The sequence below is a fragment of the Gopherus evgoodei genome, chromosome 2 (genome assembly GCF_007399415.2).
Source record: "Gopherus evgoodei ecotype Sinaloan lineage chromosome 2, rGopEvg1_v1.p, whole genome shotgun sequence".
In the NCBI taxonomy this organism is placed as follows: Eukaryota; Metazoa; Chordata; order Testudines; family Testudinidae; genus Gopherus; species Gopherus evgoodei.
In genome coordinates, this window is record NC_044323.1 from 13,023,019 (window position 1) to 13,050,770 (window position 27,752).

The 27,752-nt window shown below is 45.6% G+C and overlaps 1 protein-coding gene across 4 annotated transcripts in view; it reads left to right on the forward strand.

Moving 5' to 3' along the window:
* The window catches only part of LOC115645407 (sodium channel protein type 5 subunit alpha-like), a 382,036-nt gene that overhangs the window by 256,744 nt on the left and 97,540 nt on the right, over nucleotides 1–27,752 (forward strand). For all 4 annotated transcript variants that reach the window (XM_030550011.1, XM_030550007.1, XM_030550010.1 and 1 more), the window contains 2 exons: nucleotides 4,629–4,790; nucleotides 12,290–12,410. In XM_030550011.1, the coding sequence (XP_030405871.1) occupies nucleotides 4,629–4,790; nucleotides 12,290–12,410 (283 nt within the window). The remainder of the gene's footprint in view (nucleotides 1–4,628; nucleotides 4,791–12,289; nucleotides 12,411–27,752) is intronic.

Genomic DNA, 27,752 nt, shown 5'->3' on the forward strand with positions numbered 1-27,752 from the left:
GCCAATCATGGTGATTTTATGATATCCATAGCTGTACACTTGGAGCAGGGCAGACATCTTCTCTGTTTCACATGGCCCTGTAAACAACCATGGTATAATACCTATATTTGATCACTGTTGAATTGGACCAAGTACAATGAAGCCTCCATGTTCCATTTAGCCATTCAGTCCCTCCTATTACATTTTTCACATTCACAGGCTGACTATTTGGAAGCCTTGAAGGTTAAAATGATCTGCCAGTCATTAAATCATTAATTACTGCCATGCTGACTTGTGTTCCTCCAGCAAAACAGTGATGACATGTCAGCCATCCTGCATTGGCTAAAGTTGTGATGTCATTATTGGCAGTATCCTCTTCCGACAGTAATGACATGGCCATTTGACAACTTCCTACAATTATCCAGGTATTTTAATTCTTGACCATCTCAAGGGGTGCTGTGTAATCCTGAAATGCCAGCACAAACCCCATGCTCTATGTAAATCCCACTTAATCTCTCAAAATAGGTCTTCACTTAGACTTAAGTGGTATATAGGCCTGGTGCTGGCCCTTTGCACAGGGGTAAATTTCACCCTCAGTGCACAGGATTGGTTTAGTACTCTGCAATGTGTTCTGAGTAAAGGTTGGTTTGTAGTAGCCCTTTTCCAGGAGAGTCCCTCTTTCTGCCTTGTTCCAATGGGGAAATAAACTGAGCCAACTCCTTTCCTGGTCCAGTTTACATGCCTCTCCAGGTCAGCTCAGCAGTGCTGGCTTGCAAGTTTGGGGTGGGGAGGCTCTGTGCACCACCCTCTCCCTGAGTGCTGGCTTCGCAGCTCCCAATGGCTGGAAGCTGTGTGGGCGGTACTGTGAGCGCGAGGACAGTGCGCAGAGCCTCCCTGGCCACCCATGCACCTAGGGGCTGCAGGGACCTGGCAGCTGCTTCCTGGGAGCTGTGATAAGCGCCGCCTGGACTCCACTCCTCAACCCCCTGCCCCAGCCTGGAGCCCCCTCCTGCACCCCAAACCCCTCATCCCTGGCCCCACTCCAGAGCCCACACCTCCAGCTGGAGCCTGCACCCCCTCCCATACTCTGAACCTCTCGGCCCGGAGTCCTCTCCTGCACCCCAAACCCCTCATCCTTGGCCCCACCCCACAGCCTGCACTCCCAGTCAGAGCTCTTACACCCGTTCTGCACCCCAGCCCCCTGCCCTAGTCCAGTGAAAGTGAGGTTGGGGTAGAGCAAGTGATGGAGGAAGGGGGATGGAGTGAGCAGGGGTGGGGCCTCGGAGAAGGGATGGGGCAGGGGTGTTCGGTTTTGTGCCATTAGAAAGTTGGCAACCCTACCCTCCATCCCAACCCTACCAACATGAAAGCATGATGCTAGCCCATGCAGGGCCCTAAGCAGGACTATTTTGGGGCCCCCCATAGCACATATAATAAAAAGCGAATAGGAGTCCCCCTTGAGCTACTCGGGACCATGAGCAATTGTTTAATTTTGTTATGCTTAGCTTCGGCCTTGCATGAATGCATTTGTATTGCTTTGATGTTTTCACTTTATAAATGAACAACTGAATCGATAAATATTAACATAACACATATTGCTGTGGCAACTCAGCACTTGACACAAAAAATTAAAAACGAATTACATAAGCCACCCACAGTGGGGAGCTTTAGTGGAGATAAATCTACTGCTGCTCATGCCAGAAAAACAGATTGTCTAGAATCAAAACAAAACCAAAAACACTTCCACATTGAACAAAATAAAATAAATACACCTGGGTCTCTCTTTGGAACTGATGATGAAGCTTTGATGACCCTGCAATGTGTACTGGAAATGGGGAAAATCATGCCAAATGAGAATGGATTTACCAGGGCTGGCATCAATTACTTGCAATACTTGAAGCTCACATCATCTCCTGATACTCAGAATGGGATTGCCAGCGATCCCCAGATTCATGGGACAGGCTGTTATTTTTTTTTCCATAGGTCTTCCCCTCAAGTGTAACTTTCAGAACAAATCAAAAAGTGTGTTGTGATGATGTTCCATCCTGATGCAGTATCACAGCACAATGGAATTTTGTCCCAATGGGACAGCTTTGGCATTACACAATAACATCGTTACTAGTAACTGACATCATGTCATCACATGTCATTGTGAATGTCGTGGACAGGAGGGGGTTAGGAAGAGCCCCTAGATCTTGATGCCTGCCCCAGCAGTTAGTAAATAGTGAAAAGTTTTTGACTGACTTTACCTTCGCTGTGCAAGGTAATAATTACTTGACAATTCTAATGTTCTTCAGATCAACGGAGTCACACAGTCTATTCTCAGACACATCACGATTTCTCATGTCTGCAGGTGCGTAGCCTTTAATGCACAAATGAATTTGAGATGTCACCCAGATTACATTAAACTTTCAACATGAAACAGTTGTTTCTGTTGTTCTTGTGTTATAACCAATACTCTGCCATTAAGATTACTTGGTGCTAAGTTGCATACACATTGCATTAAAAAACCTTTTATGGCTGAGTGCCTTACTTGTGTACAGTGTGCTTTGCATATTAGCCGCTCCCCTGTGTGCTTTACTGTTTTTAAAGATATGTTTTTAGGCATGTAACTTTCCGACTAAGACAAAACTGTAACCCAATGATTAGGGAGCGCTCTTCGGCCTGTGTGCACTGATGCTGAGCTGTGCCTGGCAATTTTATGTAGCATATTCTTAAGCACAGGGTACAGACTTGGTCATGCATAATTTAATTTATTAAAGTTAAAATACACATTAGACCTCATGCCCTCTGAAGCAGGAAACCAGTAATTTAATTTAAAATTAATTTGCTATGAAAGCAGAAAGACATTTGAAAGGACCGGTACAAACTTGACATTCTGAGAACATTTGTATGAAATGCAATTTACTTAACCAACCATTCTCCTTTTCTCCAGTGTTATTTCAGATAGTTATAGTTTTAATAAGAGATTTTTTTTCCTCACATCTCTTCAGCTGCCTTCTGCGATGAGGTAGCTGTAGAATCAAGGAAGGTGGGGTATGACTTGTGGGGAGGGAAGGGACAGAGAAACTTCTTTAAAACATTATTGTTAAAATCCAGTTACACTTGTAATCTTTTTCTCAGCATGAAAGTCCCTCTAAGTATTTCAGCATAAGTCTTTGAAATCATCTTGAGCTTTATTAATATTCTAGTAGCAGCGGCAGTAATGATATAAAGTATGGTAATACTTTGTTAAGCTATTGGAGTTACAGGCTAGATTCTCAGCTGGTGTAAATGAGTGGAGCTATGCTGATTTATACATATCTGTTCTTACAAATTTAGGGTCCAATCCTACAAACACAACCAGGCATAATTCTTAGTACTCTGAGTAATATAGAATTCTGCAATAGTGATCATCACACCTGCTAATAAGTGTCAGAATTTAATGGCACTACTTGTAGTAGTAAGCACTATGGCAAGTAGTAACTATTAGCAGAATATGACATTCCGTTTCATTCACAATTGGGGCTCTGATTAAGCAGTCCATCCCTGTTCAGTAAGCACTATGGCAAGTAGTAACTATTAGCAGAATATGACATTCCGTTTCATTCACAATTGGGGCTCTGATTAAGCAGTCCATCCCTGTTCAGTAAGCAAAGTATCTGAGCATGTGTGTAACTTTAAGCATGTGGTTCAGTCTTGTTGATTTTACTGGGCTCCAGAATGTACTTAAATGCTTTGCTGAATGGTGTAGACTTAGTTCATGAATTGGGACCTATGTAGAAACAACGATAACGGAAAGCTGACCATAATGCGAGAAGGTTATGCTTCCCCATCTTCTAAGATTGTTTTATCTTTTTCGATGTTCTGTGGGTTTCCTTCCTCTTAAATTTGTCTCTTTCCTTCTTTTCATGTGGTTTTCTTTCTACCATTAAGTACAGATGTGTACAGTACTATAGGATATTGCAGGCTTACCTACCTCTGGTGCTTATGCTAAGGCTGTCTAGCACTTTTGTGGATAAAACTTTTGTCGGTCAAGGGTGTGAAAAAACACACCCCTGGCCAACATAAGTTTCACCACAAAAGTGCCAATGTGAACAGCACTATGCCGACGTAGCTACCGCTGCTTGTAGGGGGTGTTTTAATCATGCTGACAGAAGAGCTCTCCCCCATCTGCATAGAGCGGTTACATGGGAGACTGTATAGTGTCGCAGCTTCAGCTGTACAGCTGTGCTCCTATAAGGTCTGTAGTGTAGACACAGCCTGAATACCACTGCCTGATTTTGTGACTGCAGATTCCATCTCTCAATTATTTGGCTGAACTGAAATCACCTCTTTGTGTTGTTTCCAGTTACTGGAGACAAATTCTCTCGCAAAAAATAGAGACTGAAAATGAACAAGACTGCAGGACAGTTCTTTCCTCTAACAACAATGCCTGAGAAGAAGGCAGGTCCCACTTATTTTTTTTTTTTAAACAGCAAAACATCTTAACATATACAATTGCTAAGCCTGAAAAGTTACAGCATGAGCATGTGCAATCATGTTGCTTGCCATTTTGCCCTAAAGAGTCATCCCTCAGTGAGTGCAGTTCTAGCTGAGGAGTTCTGCTTAAGAAATAAAAGCATGCAGCCAAAAAACAAGAAAATAAACATATCAAGGATTATCTCCAGCAGGAAAAACAGCTGCAAGTAAAGGAGCAGCAATGCAAAAGCCCAGGAGTCCGGAGTCAGACCTCTGAGATTTGTGAAGAGCTAAGTGAGTTGTACGTGGATAAACAATTGAAGTCTGAGCTACCACCATCATCACCACCTCTACTACTAGGGCAGAAAGAGGTAACAGAAACAACTTTCCTACCTGATATTGCATGCAATCAGTAGACCAAGATGATAGTGCATGTGATAGAGATTAAGGTGGGTTTATTTGGTTTGAAAAAACAAAGAACCTCTCAAATGGAAAGGAAGAAATAATAGGTAGTTGCTTTGATAGCCTTGATAAAGGAGCAGAGGTTCTTATAAAAACACTGAAGAACTTGGAAAATGCATTAAAAATAAAAATATTTGCAAATGGTATCCAAGTGGTATCAAGAAATGCAACCATAGAAGAAACTGTTAAGTTACCATCTGTGGCTTTAGGATCTGAGGTGCATGCTATTTCCTTCGGAAAAGTGACTGTAAACAAAGAGTTGTTTCTTGGATGCAGTCAGAGGCATGTCTGCTGATTTCATTGGATTAAAATAAGTTTTTGTTCCTTTTAGCATTGCAGAGCCAACACACAGCTTTGAGAATTTAAGCACCTAGCACACAAATAATAAATAAATAGTAATCCCTGCTGTAATTCAGTTGCTGTCAGCTAAAGTGTGGGTTTCCAACTGCCTCTCAGTCTTCTCTGGGAGGTATGCATATGTGACGATGCAGTTCAGGCGGGACCCAACTGAGAGTGCCAGTTCAGGACAAATTGCTTAAACAGGGCAGTTAAAGCCCAAGGCTGGGGTTTTTTCACGTCTAAGGCAAACCAAACCAGCCAGATGGATGGGTAGGGTTCTGTGGCCTGCTTTGTGCAGGGGGTCGGACTAGATGATCACATTGGTCCCTTCTGACCCTGGAGTCTATGAGTCTATGAGACAAAAAGGACTTTAGTCTCACCCCACTGGCTAACCACAAGTCACAAGCAATTCCCTTAGACACTCCGGTTTCCCATTATCACCACCAGTGCCACTTGTCCTAGGAATGAATGCTTATGAAAACCAACACCCCAATAAAAGAAAAAAGGTTCTCTCAATCTCGAAGAATCAAGGCCCAGACCCCGGTCAATATACACATCAGATCTTACCCACAAATCACGCTGTTGCCAATCCTTTAGAATCTAAAATCTAAAGGTTTATTCATAAAAGGAAAAAGATATAGATGAGAGTTAGAATTGGTTAAATGGAATCAATTACATACAGTAATGGCAAAGTTCTTAGTTCAGGCGTGTAGCAGGGATTGTGTAAACTGCAGGTTTGAATCAAGTCTCTGGAGTACATCCCCTGCTGAGATGGGTCATTCAGTCCTTTGTTCAGCTTCAGTTTGTAGCAAAGTTACTCCAGAGGTAAGAAGCAGAACTGAAGACAAGATGGAGATGAGGCATCAGCCTTTTATAGTCTTTTTCCAGGTATAAGAACACTTCTTTGTTCTTACTATGGAAAATTACAGCAAAATGAAGTTTGGAGTCACATGGGCAAGTCCCTGCATACTTTGCTGAGTTACAAGGCGTATCTGCCTTCTCTCAATGGGTCAGTTGTGTAGCTGATGGTCCTTAATGGGCCATCAAGCAGGCTAGGCAGAAGCTAACATCAACTTGTCTGGGATGTCTCCCAGAAGCATACCATAAATTTGAAGTACAGACAGTATAGAGCCAATATTCATAACTTCAACTAAAAAATGACACATGCATACAGACAGCATAATCATAACCAGCAACCCATAATCTGATCTTAGACACCTTATATGACCCCCTTTACATAAGATTTGGTTCCACTACAGGACCTTGGTTGCAACCATGTTGTATACGGTCCCAGATTATATCAATAACGTCACAGCATATTATTTCTTGAGTTTGGTAGAATTACTGTGGTATTGCACAAAGTTTGACAGTCAGTAACAGAACAAAAATACAAATTGACAAATTGTTTCACTACACTAGGTGACACCAGTGCTTTAAAGTCCAAACATGCTGATAACCTATTTGCTTTTTTTCAAAATAATTTAGTATCTGATATAATAGATATCTCTGTAGATAGAGATTGGTGTTGTGTTCTGTTTGAAATCTGGAATTCCATGTTTTGAGATGTATTATTTTTGTAGTTCTAATGTTGTTTGAAGGTAGGAACCGTTAGAGTTCTGTGGGAACTGAACTAGAAGAAGGGAAAGAAAGTTGTTCAAAGAGGCATCATTTTAAGGTCCATGCTTGCAAAAATAACTATTCCACACCCCCAACATAAAATACTTAGAGTCTGAACCCAGCAAAGATCACAAGGAGGGATTTCTGTGGTATTCCAGGAAGCATGGAACATTCACTGAGCTAGTTCATCCTTTCTATACACATTGATTCCTATTTGTAATATTGTGACTAGAAAATTCACTAGCCATAAAAACATTTAAATTTAGAGATATTTACACTGTTTAGTTAGAATAATTCTCAGTTTTTCATTTGAACCCTCATCCCCAGATTAATTAAAAGGGCCCTGAATTTAAAAAGAGGGGGACTCAGAAACAATTAATATTCCAGCCTCAGGAAAAATTGCATTCTAAATGATGTAAGATCACAAGCTAGTAAGATCTGGAGATACCATTGGCTGAAGATGCAAGTCCATTTCTGGAATTGTTTGGTATAAAGAGTGAAGCCTTCTGCATGTCACATAATAGTGAGGAGAACCTAATTTCAGGTTTACATTGTGTTAGTCTGTTGTTTTTTCTGCCTCCACCCTTCCTAACTGTACATTTTAATTTCTCTATAGAGAGAGAAATGTGCACTAAAGCAGGAAATTGGACAATTATGTCCTTTTGTTAATTTTGGAATGAAATGCTATGATTCTACTGGAACATTCTAGCTGTGATAAATTCAGCAACATGGTGATAAAACAGTAATCCTCATTTCCTCCCTCACCTTTAAATGGGTCCCAGAATACAAATGCCATCTTCATCTAGTAAAATACAACTGTTTCTATTTGTGGCTGTTCAAAAAGCGGTGGAGAAACATGGCAGTATTCCATGGAACACTGGAAACCAAACGGAAGTTCACATCAGGACGTGAATTCCATCATTAAAGAGTAAAGCCCAAAGGATGCTATTTTTGTTGGTTGGAGTCTGCATGGGCATTAAATGCCTAGAGTCCTACTCTTGACAAATAATCTCTGTGAGGTCTCATAGGGCAAATAAGGACAAGTTGATCTATTTGATAAATGTCCTAGGATCTTGGGAGTAGCCATATAAAGTAAATAATTGTGAGGAAGTCTCTTAACAGATTTGTTAGGCCCAAGAGAGAGGATTTTCAATGATTCATTCAGTAAGAGGAAGTCATAAGACACATTGAATGTGTTGGGAATAAAACAATGTTGATGTCAGTAAAGAATAAATTATATGATTAAAAATTCATCTCATATGAATTGTCAGAGGCATTTGAGAAATAGAATCATTGATGTTATAGATGGAAAAGACCTGTTAGGCTGATCCAATTCGTCATCCCTATTGAATATTGTCCTATCATCTTTAAATGTCTCAAGCAACTGGGATTTCACCATTTCCCAAAGCAGACTATTCCCTAGCCTAATAGATCTCATTGGCAGGAAAATATTCCTGCCGACAACTAGCCTAAATTTTGCCTTTCTGAATTTTATCTCATTATTCATTTGTACTATCATAAAGCATTCCTCCTCTTTAATGAATTAATACTTTTTAAATTTTAGAATACTTTTATAACCATCCCTGTTTCCGCAACCCCACATTTGGTCTAAACTTAACTAAGCTACACATATTAATTCTCTTGTTTAATCATTCCTCCAACCAAGCCCTCCATCCCACTGGTCATTTTTGTTGTTTTTCTTTCAACTCCTTATTTATCTCATTTTGGTGTTGAGATACACAGAACTAACACAGTATTCCAGGTATAGGAACCCAACATCTGCATAGAGAATAAATATTACTTCTGATGTTAAGACATGATGCTTCTGTGTACACAACCCAAAATCACATAGGTCTTCTGCATTGCTGTATCCCACTGTAAACTCATGTCTAATTCACTTTCTGCTATTACTTCGAGTGTCTTAGAGTCACAGGGGTACATGTTTCTCCTTTCCACTGAATATCTGTGCTTCAGTTATCTTTTCCCTGGTTTGTACTTTTCCAAGACCAGCCTCATTTTCCATCCGTGTTTCTAATCTCTCTTCCTCTGTCCTTGCTTTAGGTCACCGCTCCTTCCAGTTAGTAATTTTACCGTTCAGTCCCTCTTCTACATCATTCACAAAGATAAGGCTGGACCTAACACTGATCCCTGGGGTAAACCACTAGATACTTCCTCTTTCCTAGTTGCCGTTTGTCACTATCTTATGTTTGTGGTCCTTCAGATATCTGTCAATTAATCTGACAGTGGTTGAATTCAAGATAATTAGAATTAATGTTAAGAGTAGACTTTTGTGTGACACTGAATCAGATGCTTTACTAAGTTTCATATGTTGTATGGGCCATTTTCCTGCCATCCACTAATTTTGTGAAATAAGACTGGGATTTCAAGATACCCATCAACTTTCAGTGGGAGTTGAGCATCCTGATGCCCTGGAAGAACTTGCATTTCGGCACCCCTGGCACTGCTGCCTCCCCAGACTCCCCATGCACCCAACCACCCGCCTGCCACCCGTGGTTCCTCCTGCCTGCCCCAGCCCCTGCATCATCTCCCTCTGTTCTCTGGGCCCACTGCCTCCCCAGGCTCCACCCCAATTGCCCTGAGCTCCCTTCCACGGCCTCCCACCCCAGGCTTGCCCCATTCCTTGTCTCTTGACTATGGTGCCCCTTTACCACAGTGCCCTGAGCAGTTGCCTTAGCTGACACAGGCTTATGAGACTCTGGCTGCAGGGCTGTAAAATTGCTATGTAGTTGTTTGGGCTCTGGCTGGAGCCTAGACACTAGGAGCCTCCCGCTCATGGGATCCCAGAGCTCGGGCTCTAGCCCGAGATCCTGAACATCTACACAGCAATTTTTAGCCTCACCGCGCAAGTCCTGACAGCCAAAGTCAGCTGACCCAGAGTAGCCACGGCCGTGCCACAGGTCTTTTATTCCAATGTAGATGTATCCCTAGTGGCATTTAGGGGAGACTTTACACCAGTGGAAGATCTGGCATAGCAGAGTTCTGTTCTGCCAAATCTTCTTCATTCATGCCCTGCCCCTGACATGCCCTCTCTTTCTACTTATGCCAGGGCAGCTGGCATAGGAGGTGACAGCTATCCCAGCAGTATGCCAGTAAAGAGAATTCCCCTGCCCAAAGCCATTTTACAATGCTGTGGTGCACAGTGGCCTTGGTGGTCTAGAGAATCCACCCTTAAGCCTTTATAAATCTATCTACAGTTCATGGTTCCATTATCCTCTAAGAGTTTACTGATTTTGTTCTCTTAATATTTATTCCAATGACTTAATGAATATCAACTGCCGGGATCATTCTCCTTTCCTGTCTTAATGTATATTGTCTGAACCTGCAGATTTATATATGTTCAATGTTTTTACATGCACTTTAACATATACACCTCTACCTTGATGGAACGCTGTCCTTGGGAGCCAAAAAATCTTACCACGTTATAGGTGAAACCGTGTTAAATTGAACTTGCTTTGATCCACTGGAGTGCACGAGCGCACACACACACACACTCAGAACACTGCTTTACTGTGTTATATTCAAATTCGTGTTATATCAGGTGGTGTTATATCGAGGTAGCAGTGTATTATTTTTACAGGATCTTCCTCACTTCTTACTAGGTCATTCTTCTGTTATTTTTAATGTTGAACATAGATTTTGAAAAGGAGATAATTATCTTCATCAGATTTGTGTTGTCATTAATGACATCTTCTTCAACAAACGTTACTTTGTCTCTAGAAAATATCTTTCCCTTCTTATTCCTTTTAGCTGGACGAGTCAGAATTTTTCATCAAAATGATTTTTTTGATGAAAAATGTCATTTTTGGCAAAATTGAAATGTTTAGAAAAGCATGTCGATTTTTGGGTACTGGTACCAAACTGAGTCTCTTCTCCCCATCTGACACTTTATCTCTACTGGTAGGAAGTACATCCAAAATGATTTCTCTTCTAGTTGGAGATTTTACTTTCTTTGTCATAAAGTTGTCTTGTAGTATATGTAACTTAGGAAGCATTTTAACAATTTATGTTTAGCTGTGTTTATAACCCAACAGGTAAATGGGCAAATAAAATCCCTCATGAATGGGTATCCAGTGGTTCTGACTGCGCTGAAAGTTGGCCCAGCATTTTTTTCATTCTTGTTCTCATCTAGTCTTGGTAGTCTCTAGACAGTGAGCCACTTTCATATTTTCATTCTGAATAGGGATTTTTAGAAGCTTTGCCCAATTAAGTCTGTGATTAACTTTTATTTTTGCCCCCTCTCTTGAAATGATATTTTTCTGCTTTTTAATTGTTTATAACCCTTTTTCACGGGAAGTTCAGAGAATTGTAAACCCTGTCCAAGACGTGTGGGTTGTTGTAATTGATTGCAGATGAATAAGTTTTGTCCCACTTGGTAAGTATTTCTGGAATCAATTTGGTCCATTTTAATATAACTTTAGCTTCTCATTTAATTTAGCTGTAGATTTACATGGACTGTGTGCATTGGAAAGCAGAAGGCTCATTTTCACATTAGTAATAAGTATTAAAGTTTTAGTTGTTCTTTAACTGCATCATCCTCATTAAAAATGTTATGTACACCCATCCCACCTTTCACCTGAGTATCTCAAAGTACTTTACAAGCATGGGTAAGTATTATTATCTCATCTTGTGAATGGACATAATAGTATTACAAACTGAGGCTCAAATAAGTTCAATGGTTTATTAGACATTACAGAGTGAGTCACTGAATGAATAACCTATGCCTCCTAACAGTTATTGTTTTGTATTATTGTATTGCCTAGTAGACCCTAGCCAGCATTGGAGCTCCATTGTGACATGCACTATTACAACACATCATATGACACACTCTGTCCTTAAGGGTTTATAATCTAAACAGACAAGACAGGCAATGCTTCAGGAAAAGGGATTATTATACCCATTTTACAGATGAGGAACTGATATGTAGAGAGAGGCAGTGTCACCTTGGGCAAGTTTCTGAAAGTCCCAGACCCAGTAATGAAACTAGATCTCCGAATCAAGTACCTTAACCACTGGACCATGTTTCCTCATAATAGGGTTGCATGCTCTGTTCCAGTGCATGAGGTAAGAGGAAAGGACATATGCCACAAAAAAATTGCTAGGGGCTCTCCCATGCTAAATCTCAAGATTTGAGTACGTTACAAAGGAGAGCTTTATTTTAATGAATAGGTAACGTTTAAAAATAATACCTCAAGTTTTTTCTTATGAATAATTTTGTTGTAGATAACATGGTGATGGGCTGACAATAAACACACAGAGGAACAGATAAAATTATTATCACAGATGGTGGACGCGATGTACAATGAATGGCAGTTTTTTCCTTTGTTATAATTCTTTGCTGAGATATTGTTGAGCTGAATTCAAAACACAGCAGCTTCCTTAGAGGAAGATTGATCAATTTGTTTTCCTCATCTTTGCCCCTGTTGCCCACAAGCTTGATGAAAACAGTCTCTCTGAAGGCAGCACAGTGGATTTGGGAAATTCTGCAGAGCTACTGGAACAGATCCCCGAGCTGGCTGATAATTTAATGGAACCTGAGAACTGTTTTCCAGAAGGTAAGGACCTGCTTATTTCACTGTGATTGTAAAGTGTAAAACATGTCTCCACATTAATACCGAGGTGTTCTGGCTACTTGCATTAGTATTTCACCAATGTACTTCATTTCACAGATACTATTATGCTCCAAACACATACGCAATAGGCAGCAGTTACTTGTTAACATTTGTCTGTGAATTTCTAAAGTCTGATAAGACTGGAAGCCTAAATTGCTGCACAGCTTTTAGCTTGATAGGCTTTTTGCGTCATACTTTGTGCTGTGCAGCTTATTTTATGAAGTTGTTTTGACCTGGCTTTGTGTCTTCAAAGACGTGTGTGTACTCAGAATTGGTACAAAACTAACCTAAGCTCACTGGAAGGTAATAGGTTAGTAGATACCACCTAGAAAGTTCATGATTCCCGGGGACTGATTTGTCTTTATTTTCCTGGCTGCTCCTTACTGTTATTTGAAAGTAACTAAAATGTATTGTAAAAGACATTAAGATTAGCATGCTCACTAACTTCGATCTGATAGATGGTATGATACAAACAGGGCATTCAAGTAAATTATATTAGATAGTATCCTAATGCTTTTATGTATCCACCTTTAATATCAAAATATGCCAGCATTTTACCAATTTCAACTCCACCCATCACTGAAATGCAGAGATAAAGCACAACAACTGTACTGAGAGCCCTTAGCTTTAGCTAAATCCTTGAGGGAAATGTCTCTCAAATGTGGTTTCTTCTCAAAGTGATTTTCTATTCCAATTGATTTTTCAATTAGATTCCACAGTTCCATTAGTTCTTTGTGGGAAAGACAGTTAGGTGAATTTTAGTTAATCAATGAGTTATATTCCTTAGAAAATTCAAGAAACAGGGCAGCTCAGATGGGATCAGACAGGGATAATTCCCAGGGTATTTGAGAGCATGTGAAATCAGCAGAAATGTGTGTCTGAGTGTGAGATGATTGAAGGAGGTAAGGGAGCCCTGCAGGGCTTACAAATGTCTCTAGGACCTAAATATTTTCTTGGCAGCTCTGCTTAAAAGCAGTAGTCAAAGAGTAATGCAGTTAACTGAAGATAGCATGTACTATGCTGCAGCTATTCCGGTCAATATAATAGATTAGATGTGGTGTTTCCATTCTCTCATAATAGACTTCTTATTGACGCAAGTGAGTCCTATTCCTTACTGCAAAGTTGCAGTTATAATGGCACACAAAAATCCTACATTAAAAGAACATTATTACAGGGGCAAAGTCAAGCATTCCAAAGTTAGGGGTGCCAGAAATAAGGTTGCTCTTGCTTCATGGTACAGTCTTTAAGTAGAAGCTAACTAAGGCCCTACCAAATTCACAGCCATGGAAAAACGCGTCACAGACCGTGAAATCTGGTCTCCCTCCATGAAGTTTGGTCTTTTGTATGCTTTTACTGTATACTGTGCAGATTTCACAGGGAGGCCCAGTATTTCTCAAATTGGGGGTTCTGACCCAAAAGAGAATTGCAGGGGGGTCAAAAGGTTATTTTAGCAGGGTCATGGTATTGCCACCCTTACTTCTGTGCTGCATTCAGAACCGGGTAGCTGGAGAGCGGCATTCGTTGGCCAGAGGCCCAGCTCTGAAGGCAGCACTCCGCCAGCAGCAGCAGCACAGAAAGGCAGCAATACCATACTATGCCACCCTTACTTCTGCACTGCTGCCTTCAGAGCTGGGCAGCTGGATGGTGGCAGCGGTTGACTGAGGGCCCAGCTCTGCAGGCAGCAGGGCAGAAGTAAGGGTGGCAATGCCATACCAGGCCATCCTTACTTCTGCGCTGCTGGTGGTGGTGGCTCTGCCTTCAGAGCTGGGATCCCTGCCAGCAGCCACTGCTCTCCAGCTGCCCAGCTCTGAAGGCAGCACTGTCACCAGGAGCAGCTCAGAAGTAAGAGTAGCAGTACTGCAACCCCTCCGCCCCACAACAACCTTGTGACCCCTCCCCCTAACTCATTTTTGACTTAGGATTCCTACAATTCTAACACCATGAAATTTCAGATTTAAATAGCTGAAATCATGAAATTTATTATTTTTGAAATCTTATGATCATGAAATTCACCAAAATGAACCATGAATTTGATAGGGCCCTAAAGATAACGATACAAAATATTTTTTTTTCAGAAGACCCCTGCTTCATTCTGTAAATTAGTAATTATTTAATATTTCTTCATCCTTTCTCCTCCTGCAGTTCCCAGCCTCATTCACTATTCATCTTCTAATATCTGAAACAAATTAGGCAGGGATATATAAACAACAACCTCTTTACTACACAACCCTGATTCTTTCTGAGAGCACCGTCCCTCAATATAATTAACAATTCTTTAAAAAAAACCAACAGAAATCCTTTCATATGGAATCATATAGCTCCACTCAGCTTATCAGCTTGTTTTGAACCTTTAGATCCACCCCACAGCCACTTAAGCTAACACAGTAACTGGTAGCAATAGTAAGCTGTTATCTGCTCTGTGGACCAGCACTAGAAGAGAATGAGAAACAGGCTTTGCCAGTTGTGAAACCACTGTATGCTGGCCACAGATGAATGTAGAATGTTGACCAAAACTATCTGTGAATTTGATATGATTATTTAAATTTCAACAAGAGAGGCTCACTGCAGAATACCCTACAGCTGAGAGGTTAGGGACTTCAGCTTCAGCATGCCAGGCACAAGTTCAAATCCCTCCTCTTCATTAGGCAGAGGGGGAATTGAACTGGATCTCTCACATCTTGTGTAAGTGCTTAAATACTGGGGCTACAGGGCAGGCACCATTTCTTTCTCCAGTGCCTTGGTGAATGGTATTTCAACCAAAAACATTTTTGTTTTGTTTCATCAAGAAAACCAAAAAAATTGTGATTTGGTTCAGTGCAAAATGAAATATTTTTTTCTTCAGCCAGTGGGTCATTCTTGCAGCCTTTTAGTGTGAAAGCAGCATCCACTCAGTGCCAGCTATTCTGGCATTTTTTCCTCCAGACACATTGCAACACTATAGTGCTGTTACTTCCACTGGAGCATGTTCTCTCTGCATTGCTAGCAGAATTGCAACTGGTGCATTATATTATCTTGTGTGCCTCAGAGAAGGTCATTCAAAGAGAACCGCTGGTCCCAGTTTTCTTCTCACTCCGAGTCTAAGAGGGGGGCAATTTCTCTTTGAGCACCTTCACGTGTAAATTTCCCAGCTACAGACTCTTTAAACCTAGCAGTAGGCTCAAAAAATATCTTCAGAGGAATTGCTGGAGGTGATGCCATACTCAGCAAGCACTTAGTACCAACTGACAATATCTCTGTTTTGTTTTGCTTAAATTATTGACTTCCGTGAAAGTATATGACATCCACAACCTAATGTTTCAAAAACAATTAGAGTAGATATCATGGCTGGATAATTCAGTGGCAAGGTGAAATAAATCTTAATATCATCTGAATATCAGTGAAAATTCAAGTCTCAATCCCTAATAAGTGCAGCTAGTAGCAATTTTTAAATACAAAAGAGAAAAAGGGCCTCAGATACATCCCTGAGAAACACTGCAGCACAAATCTTAAACTGGCCCATCAAGACTGTCACCAGATGATGTTTCAAGTATGATTAAAACCAAGCCAAAGCCAACTAGGATGACCAGACAGCAAATGTCAAAAATCAGGACAGGGGATAGGGGGTAATAGGAGCTATGTAAGAAAAAGACCCCAAAATCGGGACTGTCCCTATAAAATCGGGACATCTGGTCACCCTAAGACCAACAAAAGACTCTGAACATGCCAACAGGATACAGTGATTAACGGTGTCAAATATTGCCAAGAGGTCCAAAGAAACTAGAACAGAAAGAGACCTGGATAGGTTGCATTCAGTTGACTCTTGGGTGCCTTTCACACAACAATCTTTGGTGCAGTCTTAAACCTAGGGGAGAGAAAGTTAGTAGTTGACTTTGAATGACTTTTCAAGTATTTCAGATGGAAGGCCCCAGATTTAAGAGTGAGCTAAAGTTAGACATGTCCTCAGCTACTGAAGTTGGCTTCTCCCACATAGGCCTTATTATTATAGCATGTTTAAAATGTGATGGAACAATTCAAAATTAAATGGATACATTCACAACCTTTTATTTTTAAATGCCCTGAAAGAAGGGAATAGGGGTGGAGGGAATTTGGGGGTGGAGGGGAAATTACCCTGTGCCAGCCACTGTCTGGCACAGCCTATAGCCCCGGATGTGCCAGTACAGCTGTGCTAGCCAGTGCATTTATGGAGCAATGACTCCTTCCAGTCCTGTCCACATGCATGGGAGGGAGAACATAGTGGATCTCTGCAGACAATTGGGAGTGCCTTGCACCCCATCTCCTCTGCTGCACAGATGCACAGGACTGGCCATAATCTGGCCCATAGCAATCCTGCTTGGAAAAAAATATGTTATCACAAAGTTTTTCTTCCAATGATTGCTCATATCCATTCCAGTTAGGTGTGCTCGCCGCGCATGCATGCTTGTTGGAAGATTTTTACCCTAGCAACTCTGGTGGGTCGGCAGGTCACCCCCTGGAGTGGCGCCGCCATGGCGCTGGATATATACCCCTGCCAACCCGTCCGCTCCTCAGTTCCTTCTTACCACCCGTGTCGGTCGTTGGAACAGTGGAACGCGGCTTAGCTGTCCTCCACTTCCCTAGCTTCTCTCCGTTCATCTGATCTCTTATTGTGAATAGTTGACTTAGTTCTTAGTATCTTAGTTTTATAGTTTACAGTTGTTAGTTAGTGTTGTACATAGTTTAGCGGGGTTTGGGCTCGAGCCCATCCCCGCACCCGGTGCCGGGACCCATGCCCGGTTCACCAGGGTTTAAACCATGCTCGGCCTGTAGAAAGCCATTGCCCACAAGCGATCCCCACGACTCTTGCTTAAAGTGCCTCGGGGAATCACATATCTCTGACAAGTGCCACATTTGCAAGGCCTTTAAGCCGCGGACTAAAAAGGAGAGGGACTTTCGGTTAAAGACTCTCCTTATGGAGGCAGCCCTTAGCCCTCTGTCCTTGGCACCGAGCGCTGACAGCACTTCTCTGGCACCGGACCGCGCCGGCCCCGCCAAGACACCTCGGCACCGGCCTTCTCCGGTGCAGGGACCTGATTGAAGGCCTTCATCCTCTTCCACGCCCTCGGTGCAGACTCGCCTGGATCGCCCGGCACCTACCCATGCCGCGGCACTAATGCCTGTGGTACCGTCGACTCCGGTCCTGAGAGGGCCATAGAGCCCAGTCCAAAATTGCTCCCTGGTGAGACCCATGGTCGAGCTGACGGTGCCCTCCATGCCGGAGACATTGTCCTCGGCCAGGGACCTTATAGCCATGACTGAATCGGCCCTGCCTCAACCCCCGCCACCGCCAGTGCGGGTTCTCCAGTCCAGAGGCAAGCCTGCCGCTATGAGGCCTCCTTCACTGGAGTCGACGAGCCAGCACCGATCCCGATCCAGGTCTCGGCACCGCTCCAGATCTCGCGGCTGGTCCCGATCTCGACACCGCTTGCAGTCCCGGCACCGCTCACCCAGGCGTCACCAGTTGTACTCGCGGCGCAGATCCACCTCTCGTCCCAGTCGGTGCTCTCGGTACTGTTCCGGTTCCAGGCACCACTCCCGGCACCGAGCCTCTCGCAGCCAGTCCCGTCGTAGACGATCGAGATCCAGGTCGACCTCCCAGCACCGCGCTGGTTGCAGGTCCCGGTCTTGGTCTTGGCACCGATACGATTCCCGGTACCGATCCCTGGCACCGAGGAGATCTCCAACGACGGAAGCAAGGGACTCATACCAGCCTCGCTCGGCTCCTCCATGGCCATCCCATCAGCCGTCCCTGTCCTCTCAGGTGGACAGTGTATACGCCCTGGACACCGACGTGCCTGCCGCATTGTTTAGCGAGCCTCAGCCTCAAGAGCATGGTCCTCATCAGTGGGGGTTCTGGACGCCCTGGGCATACCATCAAGCCCAAGGCCCTCCCCCAGGTCCACCGCGTTCCACGGCCTCGGAACACAGGGCACCAGAGTCCACGATTACCCGCCCTTCCCCTCCTGCTATAGAGGAAGGGGTGACCCAGCCACAGGACTCAGAGCTCCCCAGGGAAACGGACACTATGCTTCAGGCGGAGCCCTCTTCAGACCCACTCGTTCCAGGTCTCTCATCTTCGTCCTCTCCTGACGAGGCGGTGGCTGGAACCTCGTCGACCAGCCCTCCTCCAATTGACCTCAGGGCCCACCAGGACCTTCTCATGTGTGTTGCACAGAGCATGAATTTACAAGCCGAGGAGGTCCCAGAGGTCCAAGATCCAGTGGTGGACATACTGTCATCTGATGCCCCCACTAAAGTGGCCCTCCCATTTATTAAGACCATACATGCCAATGCCACTACAATATGGCAGTCTCCGGCCTCTGTTCCGCCCGCTGCGCAAGGAGTAGAGCGCAAGTACATGGTATCCTCAAAGGACTATGAATATCTATATGTACATCCTCCTCCTTGCTCCCTCATCGTCCAGTCGGTTAATGAGAAGGAGCGCCATGGCCAGCAGGCACCAGCCCCTAAATCGAAGACGCGAGATATATGGATTTGCTTGGGTGTAAAGTTTACTCTGCGGGAGATCTCCAGCTCCGGGTGTCCAACCAGCAAGCTCTCCTTAGCCGCTATAGCTACAATACCTGGGCGGCGGCGGACAAATTTAAGGAGCTGCTTCCACAGGATGCACGGCAGGAGTTCTCTGCGATCTTCGACAAGGGGAAAAAGGTTGCAAGAACCTCCCTCCAAGCTTCCCTGGACGCCGCGGACTCAGCCGCCAGAACTCTGGCCTCTGGCGTGACTATGCGCCATATCTCGTGGCTGCAGGTCTCTGGCCTCCCCCCGGAGCTCCAGCACACGATTCAGGACCTTCCGTTCGAGGGTCAAGGGCTATTTTCGGACAAAACTGACCCTAGGCTGCAGAGCCCAAAAGACAACAGGGTCATTATGCGTTTGTTAGGGATGCACATGCCCGTAACTCAGCGCAGGCCCTTCCGACCCCAACAGCACCGCCCTTACCCTCAACCTCTGCAGACACAAGACTTTGCCAGACGGCAAGGCAGAAACGGCCGCCAGAGACAATCAAGCAACCAAGGGGGCCAGAACCAAAGCTCCTCCAAGCCTCCCCCCGGGCCAAAACCTTCCTTTTGAAGGTGCGCCTGAGGGCGTTATACCAGTTTCTTTGAAGGATCCATCCCCGCCCTTCTCCAACCGGCTTTCCTTCTTCCTCCCTGCGTGGTCCCAGCTAATGTCAGATCATTGGGTCCTACGCACGTTGGAACTTGGAAACCATCTGCAATTTATTTCAACCCCCCCCTTCCACCCTCGTCCCTCTTCAGGAACCCCTCTCACAAGCAACTCCTCCTACAGGAGGTGCAAGCACTCCTCACCAAAAGAGCCATAGAGGAGGTACCAGAGCACGAACGGGGCAAGGGGTTTTATTCCCACTACTTCCTGATCCCCAAGGCGAAGGGAGGCCTTAGACCAATCCTCCATCTGCGGGAACTCAACAGATACATGGTAAAGTTGAAGTTCCGTATGGTATCCCTGGGGACCATTATCCCATCCCTGGATCCTGGAGACAGGTATGCCGCCCTCCACATGCAAGATGCCTACTTCCACATAGCCATCTTTCCACCTCACAGGAAGTTCCTCCAGTTCGTGGTCAACTGGCAGCATTTTCAGTTCACGGTTCTCCCGTTCAGCCTCTCTACAACCCCAAGGGTATTCACCAAATGTATGGCTGTAGTCGCCGCCCACCTTCGCTGCAGGCGGATACACGTCTTTCCGTATCTTGACAACTGGCTTATCCGCGGGACCTCCGAGACGCGAGTCATCAGTCACGTCCGCATTGTCAACAACCTTTTCCTACATCTAGGTCTAATGATCAATGTGGAAAAGTGAACTCTAATCCCCACTCAGAGGATAGAGTTTATTGGTGCCACCTTGGACTCTACTCTTGCCAAAGCCTGCCTACCACTGCCACGGTTCCAGGCTCTCACGGCCATCATCCGGAGGCTGCAAGCGGCGCCGCTAACTTCGGTACGCACTTGCCTCACTCTCTTGGGCCACATGGCGGCCTGCACGTTCGTAACGAACTACGCAAGACTGCGCCTACGGCCCCTCCAATCCTGGCTCAACTCACAGTATCGTCCAGCCAGAGATCCTATGGACATAGTCGTCACCATTCCCTCGAACATGCTAGACTCCTTCCAGTGGTGGCTAGATCCCGCCATGGTGTGTGCCAGGCTCCCGTTCCATCCGCCCCTACCCTCGGCGTCCCTGACAACGGACACATCATCCCTTGGTTGGGGGGCTCACCTCGGGCACCTATGCACCCAAGGCCGTTGGTCACCTCACGAGCTGGACCTCCACATCAATGTCCAAGAGCTGAGAGCGGTCCGCCTCGCTTGTCAGACATTCCGGCAACACTTGCAGGGCCATTGTGTATCGACAACACAACAGCCATACACTATATAAACAAACAGGGCAGCACGAGATCTTCAGCTCTGTGCCAGGAAACCTTACAACTATGGGACTTCTGCATAGCCCATTTTATACACCTCGTAGTGTCCTTTCTCCCAGGAGTTCAGAACACACTGGCGGATCGCCTAAGCAGATCCTTCTTGTCCCACAAATGGTCGCTTCGCCCGGACGTTGCTCTTTCACTCTTCTGGAAGTGGAGGTTTCCCCAGATAGACCTCTTTGCATCCCACGGGAACAGGAAATGCCAGGCGTTCTGCTCCTTTCAAGGCCTCTCACCGGGGTCGATGGCGGACACCTTCCTTGTGCCGTGGATGACGCACCTGCTCTACGCCTTTCCACCATTTCCACTTGTCCACAGGGTCCTACTGAAAGTGTGCAGGGACAAAGCCCGCTTGATCATAATAGCTCCAGTGTGTCCTCGGCAGCACTGGTACACCATGCTGCTAGACCTATCCGTAGCCAACCCTGTTCCCCTGCCTCTTCACCTGGACCTGATTATCCAGGACCACGGCAAGCTCCGTCACCCGGACCTTCAGTTGCTCCACCTCACGGCGTGGCTCCTACGTGGCTGACTTGCTCTGAACTGCGTTGCTCCACCCCAGTGCAGCAGGTACTCCTGGGTATCAGGAAGCCTTCCACTAGAGCTACATATTTGGCCAAGTGGAAGCGCTTCACGTGCTGGTGTGTGGAGCGGAACTTCCTTCCCGCTGAGCTATCCATATCTAACATCTTGGATTACCTCTGGTCCCTCAAACAACAGGGCTTGGCGGTATCATCTCTGAGGGTCCACTTGGCGGCCATCTCTACATTCCACCCAGAAGAGGATGGCCGCTCTGTATTTTCCCATCCGATGGTGTCTAGGTTCTTTAAGGGCCTACCTTCAGGTACGCCGCCCTGCCCCAACATGGGATCTTAACCTGGTTCTTGCCAGACTCATGTCCCCTCCATTTGAACCGTTAGCAACGTGTTCCCTTCTCTTCCTCTCCTGGAAAACCACTTTCCTGGTAGCCATCACGTCCGCGAGATGGGTTTCGGAACTTCGGGCCCTCACGGTGGGCCCCCCCGTATACGGTGTTCCACAGAGACAAGGTGCAGTTGCAACCACATCCGGCCTTTCTTCCCAAGATGGTATCGGCCTTCCACGTTAACCAGGAGATCTTCCTCCCGGTTTTCTTCCCAAAACCGCATTCGTCTCGCAGGGAGCAGCAGCTACAATCCCTTGACGTTCGTAGAGCACTTGCTTTTTATATAGAACGAACTAAGCCATTCCGCAGAACCCCCCAACTCTTTGTCTCTGTGGCTGAGCGGATCAAAGGGCCTCCTGTCTCCTCACAGCGCATTTCCTGCGCCTGTTACGACTTGGCTCACGTCCCATCAGGCCACGTGACTGCGCACTCCACCAGGGCTCAAGCTTCATCAGCTCCTTTCCTCGCGCACGTGCCCATTCATGAAATCTGTCGTTCAGCGACCTGGTCCTCGGTCCACACTTTCGCCTCCCACTATGCCCTGGTTCAGCAGTCTAGGGATGACACAGCCTTCGGCTCCACCATATTGCACTCTGCAACATCTCACTCCGACCCCACCACCTAGGTAAGGCTTGGGAATCACCTAACTGGAATGGATATGAGCAAGCACTCGAAGAAGAAAAGACGGTTATTCACCTTTGTAACTGTTGTTCTTCGAGATGTGTTGCTCATGTCCATTCCACACCCGCCCTCCTTCCCCACTGTCAGAGTAGCTGGCAAGAAGGAACTGAGGAGCGGACGGGTCGGCAGGGGTATATATCCAGCGCCATGGCGGCGCCACTCCAGGGGGCGACCTGCCGACCCACCAGAGTTGCTAGGGTAAAAATCTTCCTACGAGCATGCACGCGCGGCGCGCACACCTAACTGGAATGGATATGAGCAACACATCTCGAAGAACAACAGTTACAAAGGTTAATAACCATCTTTTCGAAGTATATGACTATAGGAGTTTATATTTTGGGGGAGTTCTCTGGCCTGTGTTGTACTTGAGGTCAGATTAGATTATGACAATGATCCCTTCCGACCTTGGAAACTATGAATCAGTGAATCACATCAATACTAGTACATCCTTACATGTTCTACTGCAGCCCAAACTTCTTGCTCAAATATAGTAAACTTCTTCTTCGAGTGCTTGCTCATATCCATTCCAGTTAGGTGTGCGTGCACCATGTGCAAGTTCGTCGGAGATTTTTACCCTAGCAACACTCGGTGGGCCGGCAGGGCGCCCCCTGGAGTGGCGCCGCCATGGCGCCTGATATATACCCCTGCCTGCCCATCCGCTCCTCAGTTTCTTCTTACCGCCCGTGTCAGTCGTTGGAACAGTGGAGCGCGGCTTAGCTGATCTCCACCTCCCTAGCTCTTTGCTCGTTTATATAGTTATTGCGTACATAGTTCGTTTTCTATAGTTCAAGTTCCGCATGGGAACCATCATTCTTTCCCTGGATCCCGGAGATTGGTACGCCGCTCTCGACATGCAGGATGCGTATTTCCACATTGCAATTTATCCCCCACACAGGCGGTATCTGCGCTTTGTGGTCAATCATCGACACTACCAGTTTACTGTCCTCCCCTTTGGCTTCTCCTCGGCCCCTCGTGTCTTCACAAAGTGTATGGCGGTCGTCGCTGCTTTCCTGTGCCATCGTTGAATACATGTCTTCCTTTACCTCGATGACTGGCTTATCCGAGGGGCCTCTGAGGCACAAGTCATCAGCCATGTGACCATTATCAAGGATCTGTTTATGCGTCTAGGCTTGATCATCAATTTAGACAAGTCCACTCTGGTGCCTACGCAGAGGATAGAGTTTATCGGGGCAATGCTGGACTTCAACCTTGCAACGGCCAGTTTACCCCCCCACCAGTTTCAGGCCATAGTCTCCCTTGTCCAAAGTCTTCAGAGTTTTCCAACAACCTCTGCTCGCACTTGCCTTGGTCTCCTCGATCACATGGCTGCATGCACATTCATCACAAAGCACGCCAGACTGCGAATGCGTCCTCTCCAAATCTGGCTCTCCTCCGTCTATTGGCCGGGCAGAGATGCCATAGACATGATTCTGACAGTTCCGCCAAGCGTTCTCGGCTCCCTCGACTGGTGGCGAACGTCATCCTGGGTGTGTGCAGGTCTGCCATTCCATCCTCCCCAGCCCTCCACGTCCCTAACAACGGACGCGTCCTCCCTGGGCTGGAGTGCTCACCTAGGGCACCTGCGCACCCAATGCCTTTGGTCGTCCCTGGAGTTGACGCTACACATCAATGTCCGAGAGCTGAGAGCAGTCCAGCTGGCATGCCAAGCGTTCCAGCGCCATCTACAGGGCCGTTGTGTTGCAGTATTCATGGACAACATAACGGCCATGTATTACATAAACAAGCAGGGAGGGACACGGTCCTCCCCCTTGTGTCAGGAAGCGATCCAACTGTGCGACTACTGCATAGCCCACTCCAAAGATCTAGTTTCCTCCTTCCTCCCAGGAGTCCAGAACACGCTCGCAGATCATCTAAGCAGGTCCTTCCTGTCACACGAGTGGTCCATCTGTCCGGACATTCTCCATTCAGTTTTCTGGAGGTGGGGCTTTCCCCACATTGATCTGTTTGCCTCCAGAGTGAACAGGAAAAGCCAGTGTTCTGCTCCCTACAAGGTCGCTCCCCGGGCTCCCTGTCGGACGCATTCCTCATTCCGTGGATGGGCCACCTCTGTTATGCCTTCCCACCGTTTCCTCTCGTCCACCGAGTTCTACTCAAGCTCCCCAGGGACAAAGCCCGCCTTATCTTGATCGCTCCAGCTTGGCCGAGGCAGCATTGGTACACCATGCTGCTCGACCTGTCTCTGTCAGACCCAATTCCCCTGCCACTCTGCCCGGACCTGATCACGCAGGACTTCGGCAGGCTGCACCACCTGAACCTGCAGTCCCTTCATCTGACAGCATGGCTGCTGGCTGGTTGAGCCAATCGGAGTTGCGTTGTTCCGCCGCAGTGCCACAGGTGCTGCTGGGAAGCAGAAAGCCCTCCAGACGATCAACATACCTCGCTAAATGGAAGCGCTTCTGTCACTGGTGCACCTAGCAGGACCTTTCTCCACAATCTGTATTAGTCCCCACTATCTTGGACTATTTATGGTCTCTCAAAGAGCAAGGTCTAGCGATCTCTTCTCTAAGAGTGCATCTTGCAGCTATTTCCACCTTCCATCCTGGGGAGGCTGGCAGTTTCGTTTTTTCCCACCCTATAGTTTCCAGATTCCTCAAGGGATTGGAGCGACTGTACCCCCAGGTCAAACATCTAACCCCTACCTAGGACATGAATCTCGTCTTAACCAGGCTCATGGGGCCCCCCTTTGAGCCTTTGGCCACATGCTCGCTGCTGTACCTGTCTTGGAAGACAGCATTCCTAGTTGCTGTCACCTCGGCTAGGCGAGTCTCAGAACTTCGAGCACTGACTGTGGATCCTCTGTATACGGTGTTCCATAAGGACAAGGTACAGCTGCGACCACACCCAGCGTTCCTCCCTAAAGTCATCTCTACCTTTCACGTTAATCAGTACATCTTCCTGCCAGTCTTTTTTCCAAAGCCACACTCATCGCGACGGGAACAGCAGCTGCATACTCTGGATGTCCGCAGGGCTCTCGCCTTTTACATCGAGAGGACCAAACCCTTCCAGCGTTCACCTCAGCTATTTGTAGCGGTGGCAGAACGTATGAAGGGCATGGCAATCTCTTCCCAATGGATTGCATCTTGGGTGACATCCTGTATTCGGGCATGCTATGACTTGGCTCACGTTCTGACTGGCCATCTCACCGCCCACTCTACTCAGGCTCAAGACTCATCTGCCGCATTCTTGGCCCCTGTTCCCATACAGGAAATCTGCCGCACGGCCACCTGGTCTTCCATCCACACCTTTGCATCGCACTATGCATTGGTCCAGCAGTCCAGAGATGATGCCACCTTCGGCTTAGTGGTCTTACATTCCGCAACGTCTCGCTCCGACCCCAGCCCCTAGCTAAGGCTTGGGAATCACCTAACTGGAATGGATATGAGCAAGCACTCGAAGAAGAAATGATGGTTACTCACCTTTGTAACTGTTGTTCTTCAAGATGTGTTGCTCATATTCATTCCACACCCGCCCTCCTTCCCCACTGTCGGAGTAGCCGGCAAGAAGGAACTGAGGAGCGGATGGGCCGACAGGGGTATATATCCGGCGCCATGGCAGCGCCACTCCAGGGGGCACCCTGCCGGCCCACTGAGTGTTACTAGGGTAAAAATCTCCAACGAACGTGCACACAGTGCGCGCACACCTAACTGGAATGGATATGAGCAACACATCTCGAAGAACAGTTACAAAGGTGAGTAACCGTCTTTTTTATTGTCTTGAAAAGTGAGTGTAATTAGGACCTTATGCCAAAAGGTATCTACAAAATGGCTTTAATTTAAATATAACAATAACCAAATATATTCTACCAAATATTACTCAAGTGCAGGTTATTCTGTGCCATGTCATGCAAGAAATTAATCTGTTTTCTTTATTTACAACAGATAATCAGCATCTCAGTTCAACTGATGCAGTTTTGACTGTTGTATTTATATTTTAAAGTATTTCTGGGTATTAAATAACTGGATTTTTGACAAAGGGTCTATAGAGAGCCTCAGTGTCATTAGAAATCAAGTTTTTAGTGTGACTTCATGCTTGTATTTTAGCCTCTAGTTTTAGTTTCTAATTCCCTTAACAGAAGATTTGCACATTGGAAAACTTGAATGCAAAACAAAATATTTACACAAACTACATTGGAAATTTGCTATTGCTTTTCCATAATTCCTTATTGCAGACACTTGAGTAAGAGCTTTCTCTCTCACAATCTGGCACTGCCTTCTACCTGTAACTGCAATGAAGTCTGATGTATAGAATATATCACCTTATGCTCACAAGAAAGCTATTGTCGGGTCACAAATTTAGCGTTATGTAATTTTTGATTTCACTACAGGAGACCGCAGTGGGCGAAGGGAATAACTCAGTAGTTATAAAAAGCAGGAAAAAACTAAATGACATTTGCATTTGGAAATGTTTCCAGGTGGAAAGGTCCTCTTTTAGTCAGAAACGACATGCACTGTTCTGATATGAATTGAAAACACAGCCATTGTTCTTGGGCCAAATTCACCACTATACAAACCAGTGCAAATGTATTGATTTAACAGGCACTGCCTTACATTAGTAATGGATTTGGCCCTCTCTGAGGTTCTGATTCTGCCACTCCATGCTTAAACTACTCTCTGGGAAACCAATGAGGCAGCAGGGTATATGCCCAGAGAAATAAATGTAGGTGCCTAAGGAACTTTTACTGCAAAAACTTTATTTAGCTGTCTACAGGGTTAGGTGGCAAGTGAGTGGGAGTTTTATCAATACCAGCGGTGCCTAAATCTGGGATTTAAGTGCCTAAAGTGTCAGTTAGGCCCTTAAGTGTCTTTGTGACTCTAGACCTAAATGCCTAAATCACTTTTGAAACTGAGACATAGGCTTCTACAGCATTAAGGCATTTTTTCAAATGTTTCCCTTAATCTTGTTCCTAGTGTTCCTAAATACATGACACAAATCACCATCACTAATCACCCTTTTAGCAATGTCAGCCAGAAGAATGGAATGGCTGTGGAGAGTGAACTAACCTTTTTACCCCCCAGACAAGGCTCAAGAATGAAACATTGATGGGGTGGAACTTTCCTTTGCTCAAGCTGTACCTGATCTGTAAAGAGGTAGAGGACTTCAGTCTCCTTTACCGTCAAACTGGCATCTTTTACCAACACTAAATTCTTTTAAAATATTTTATTAATTTTCTGTTCTT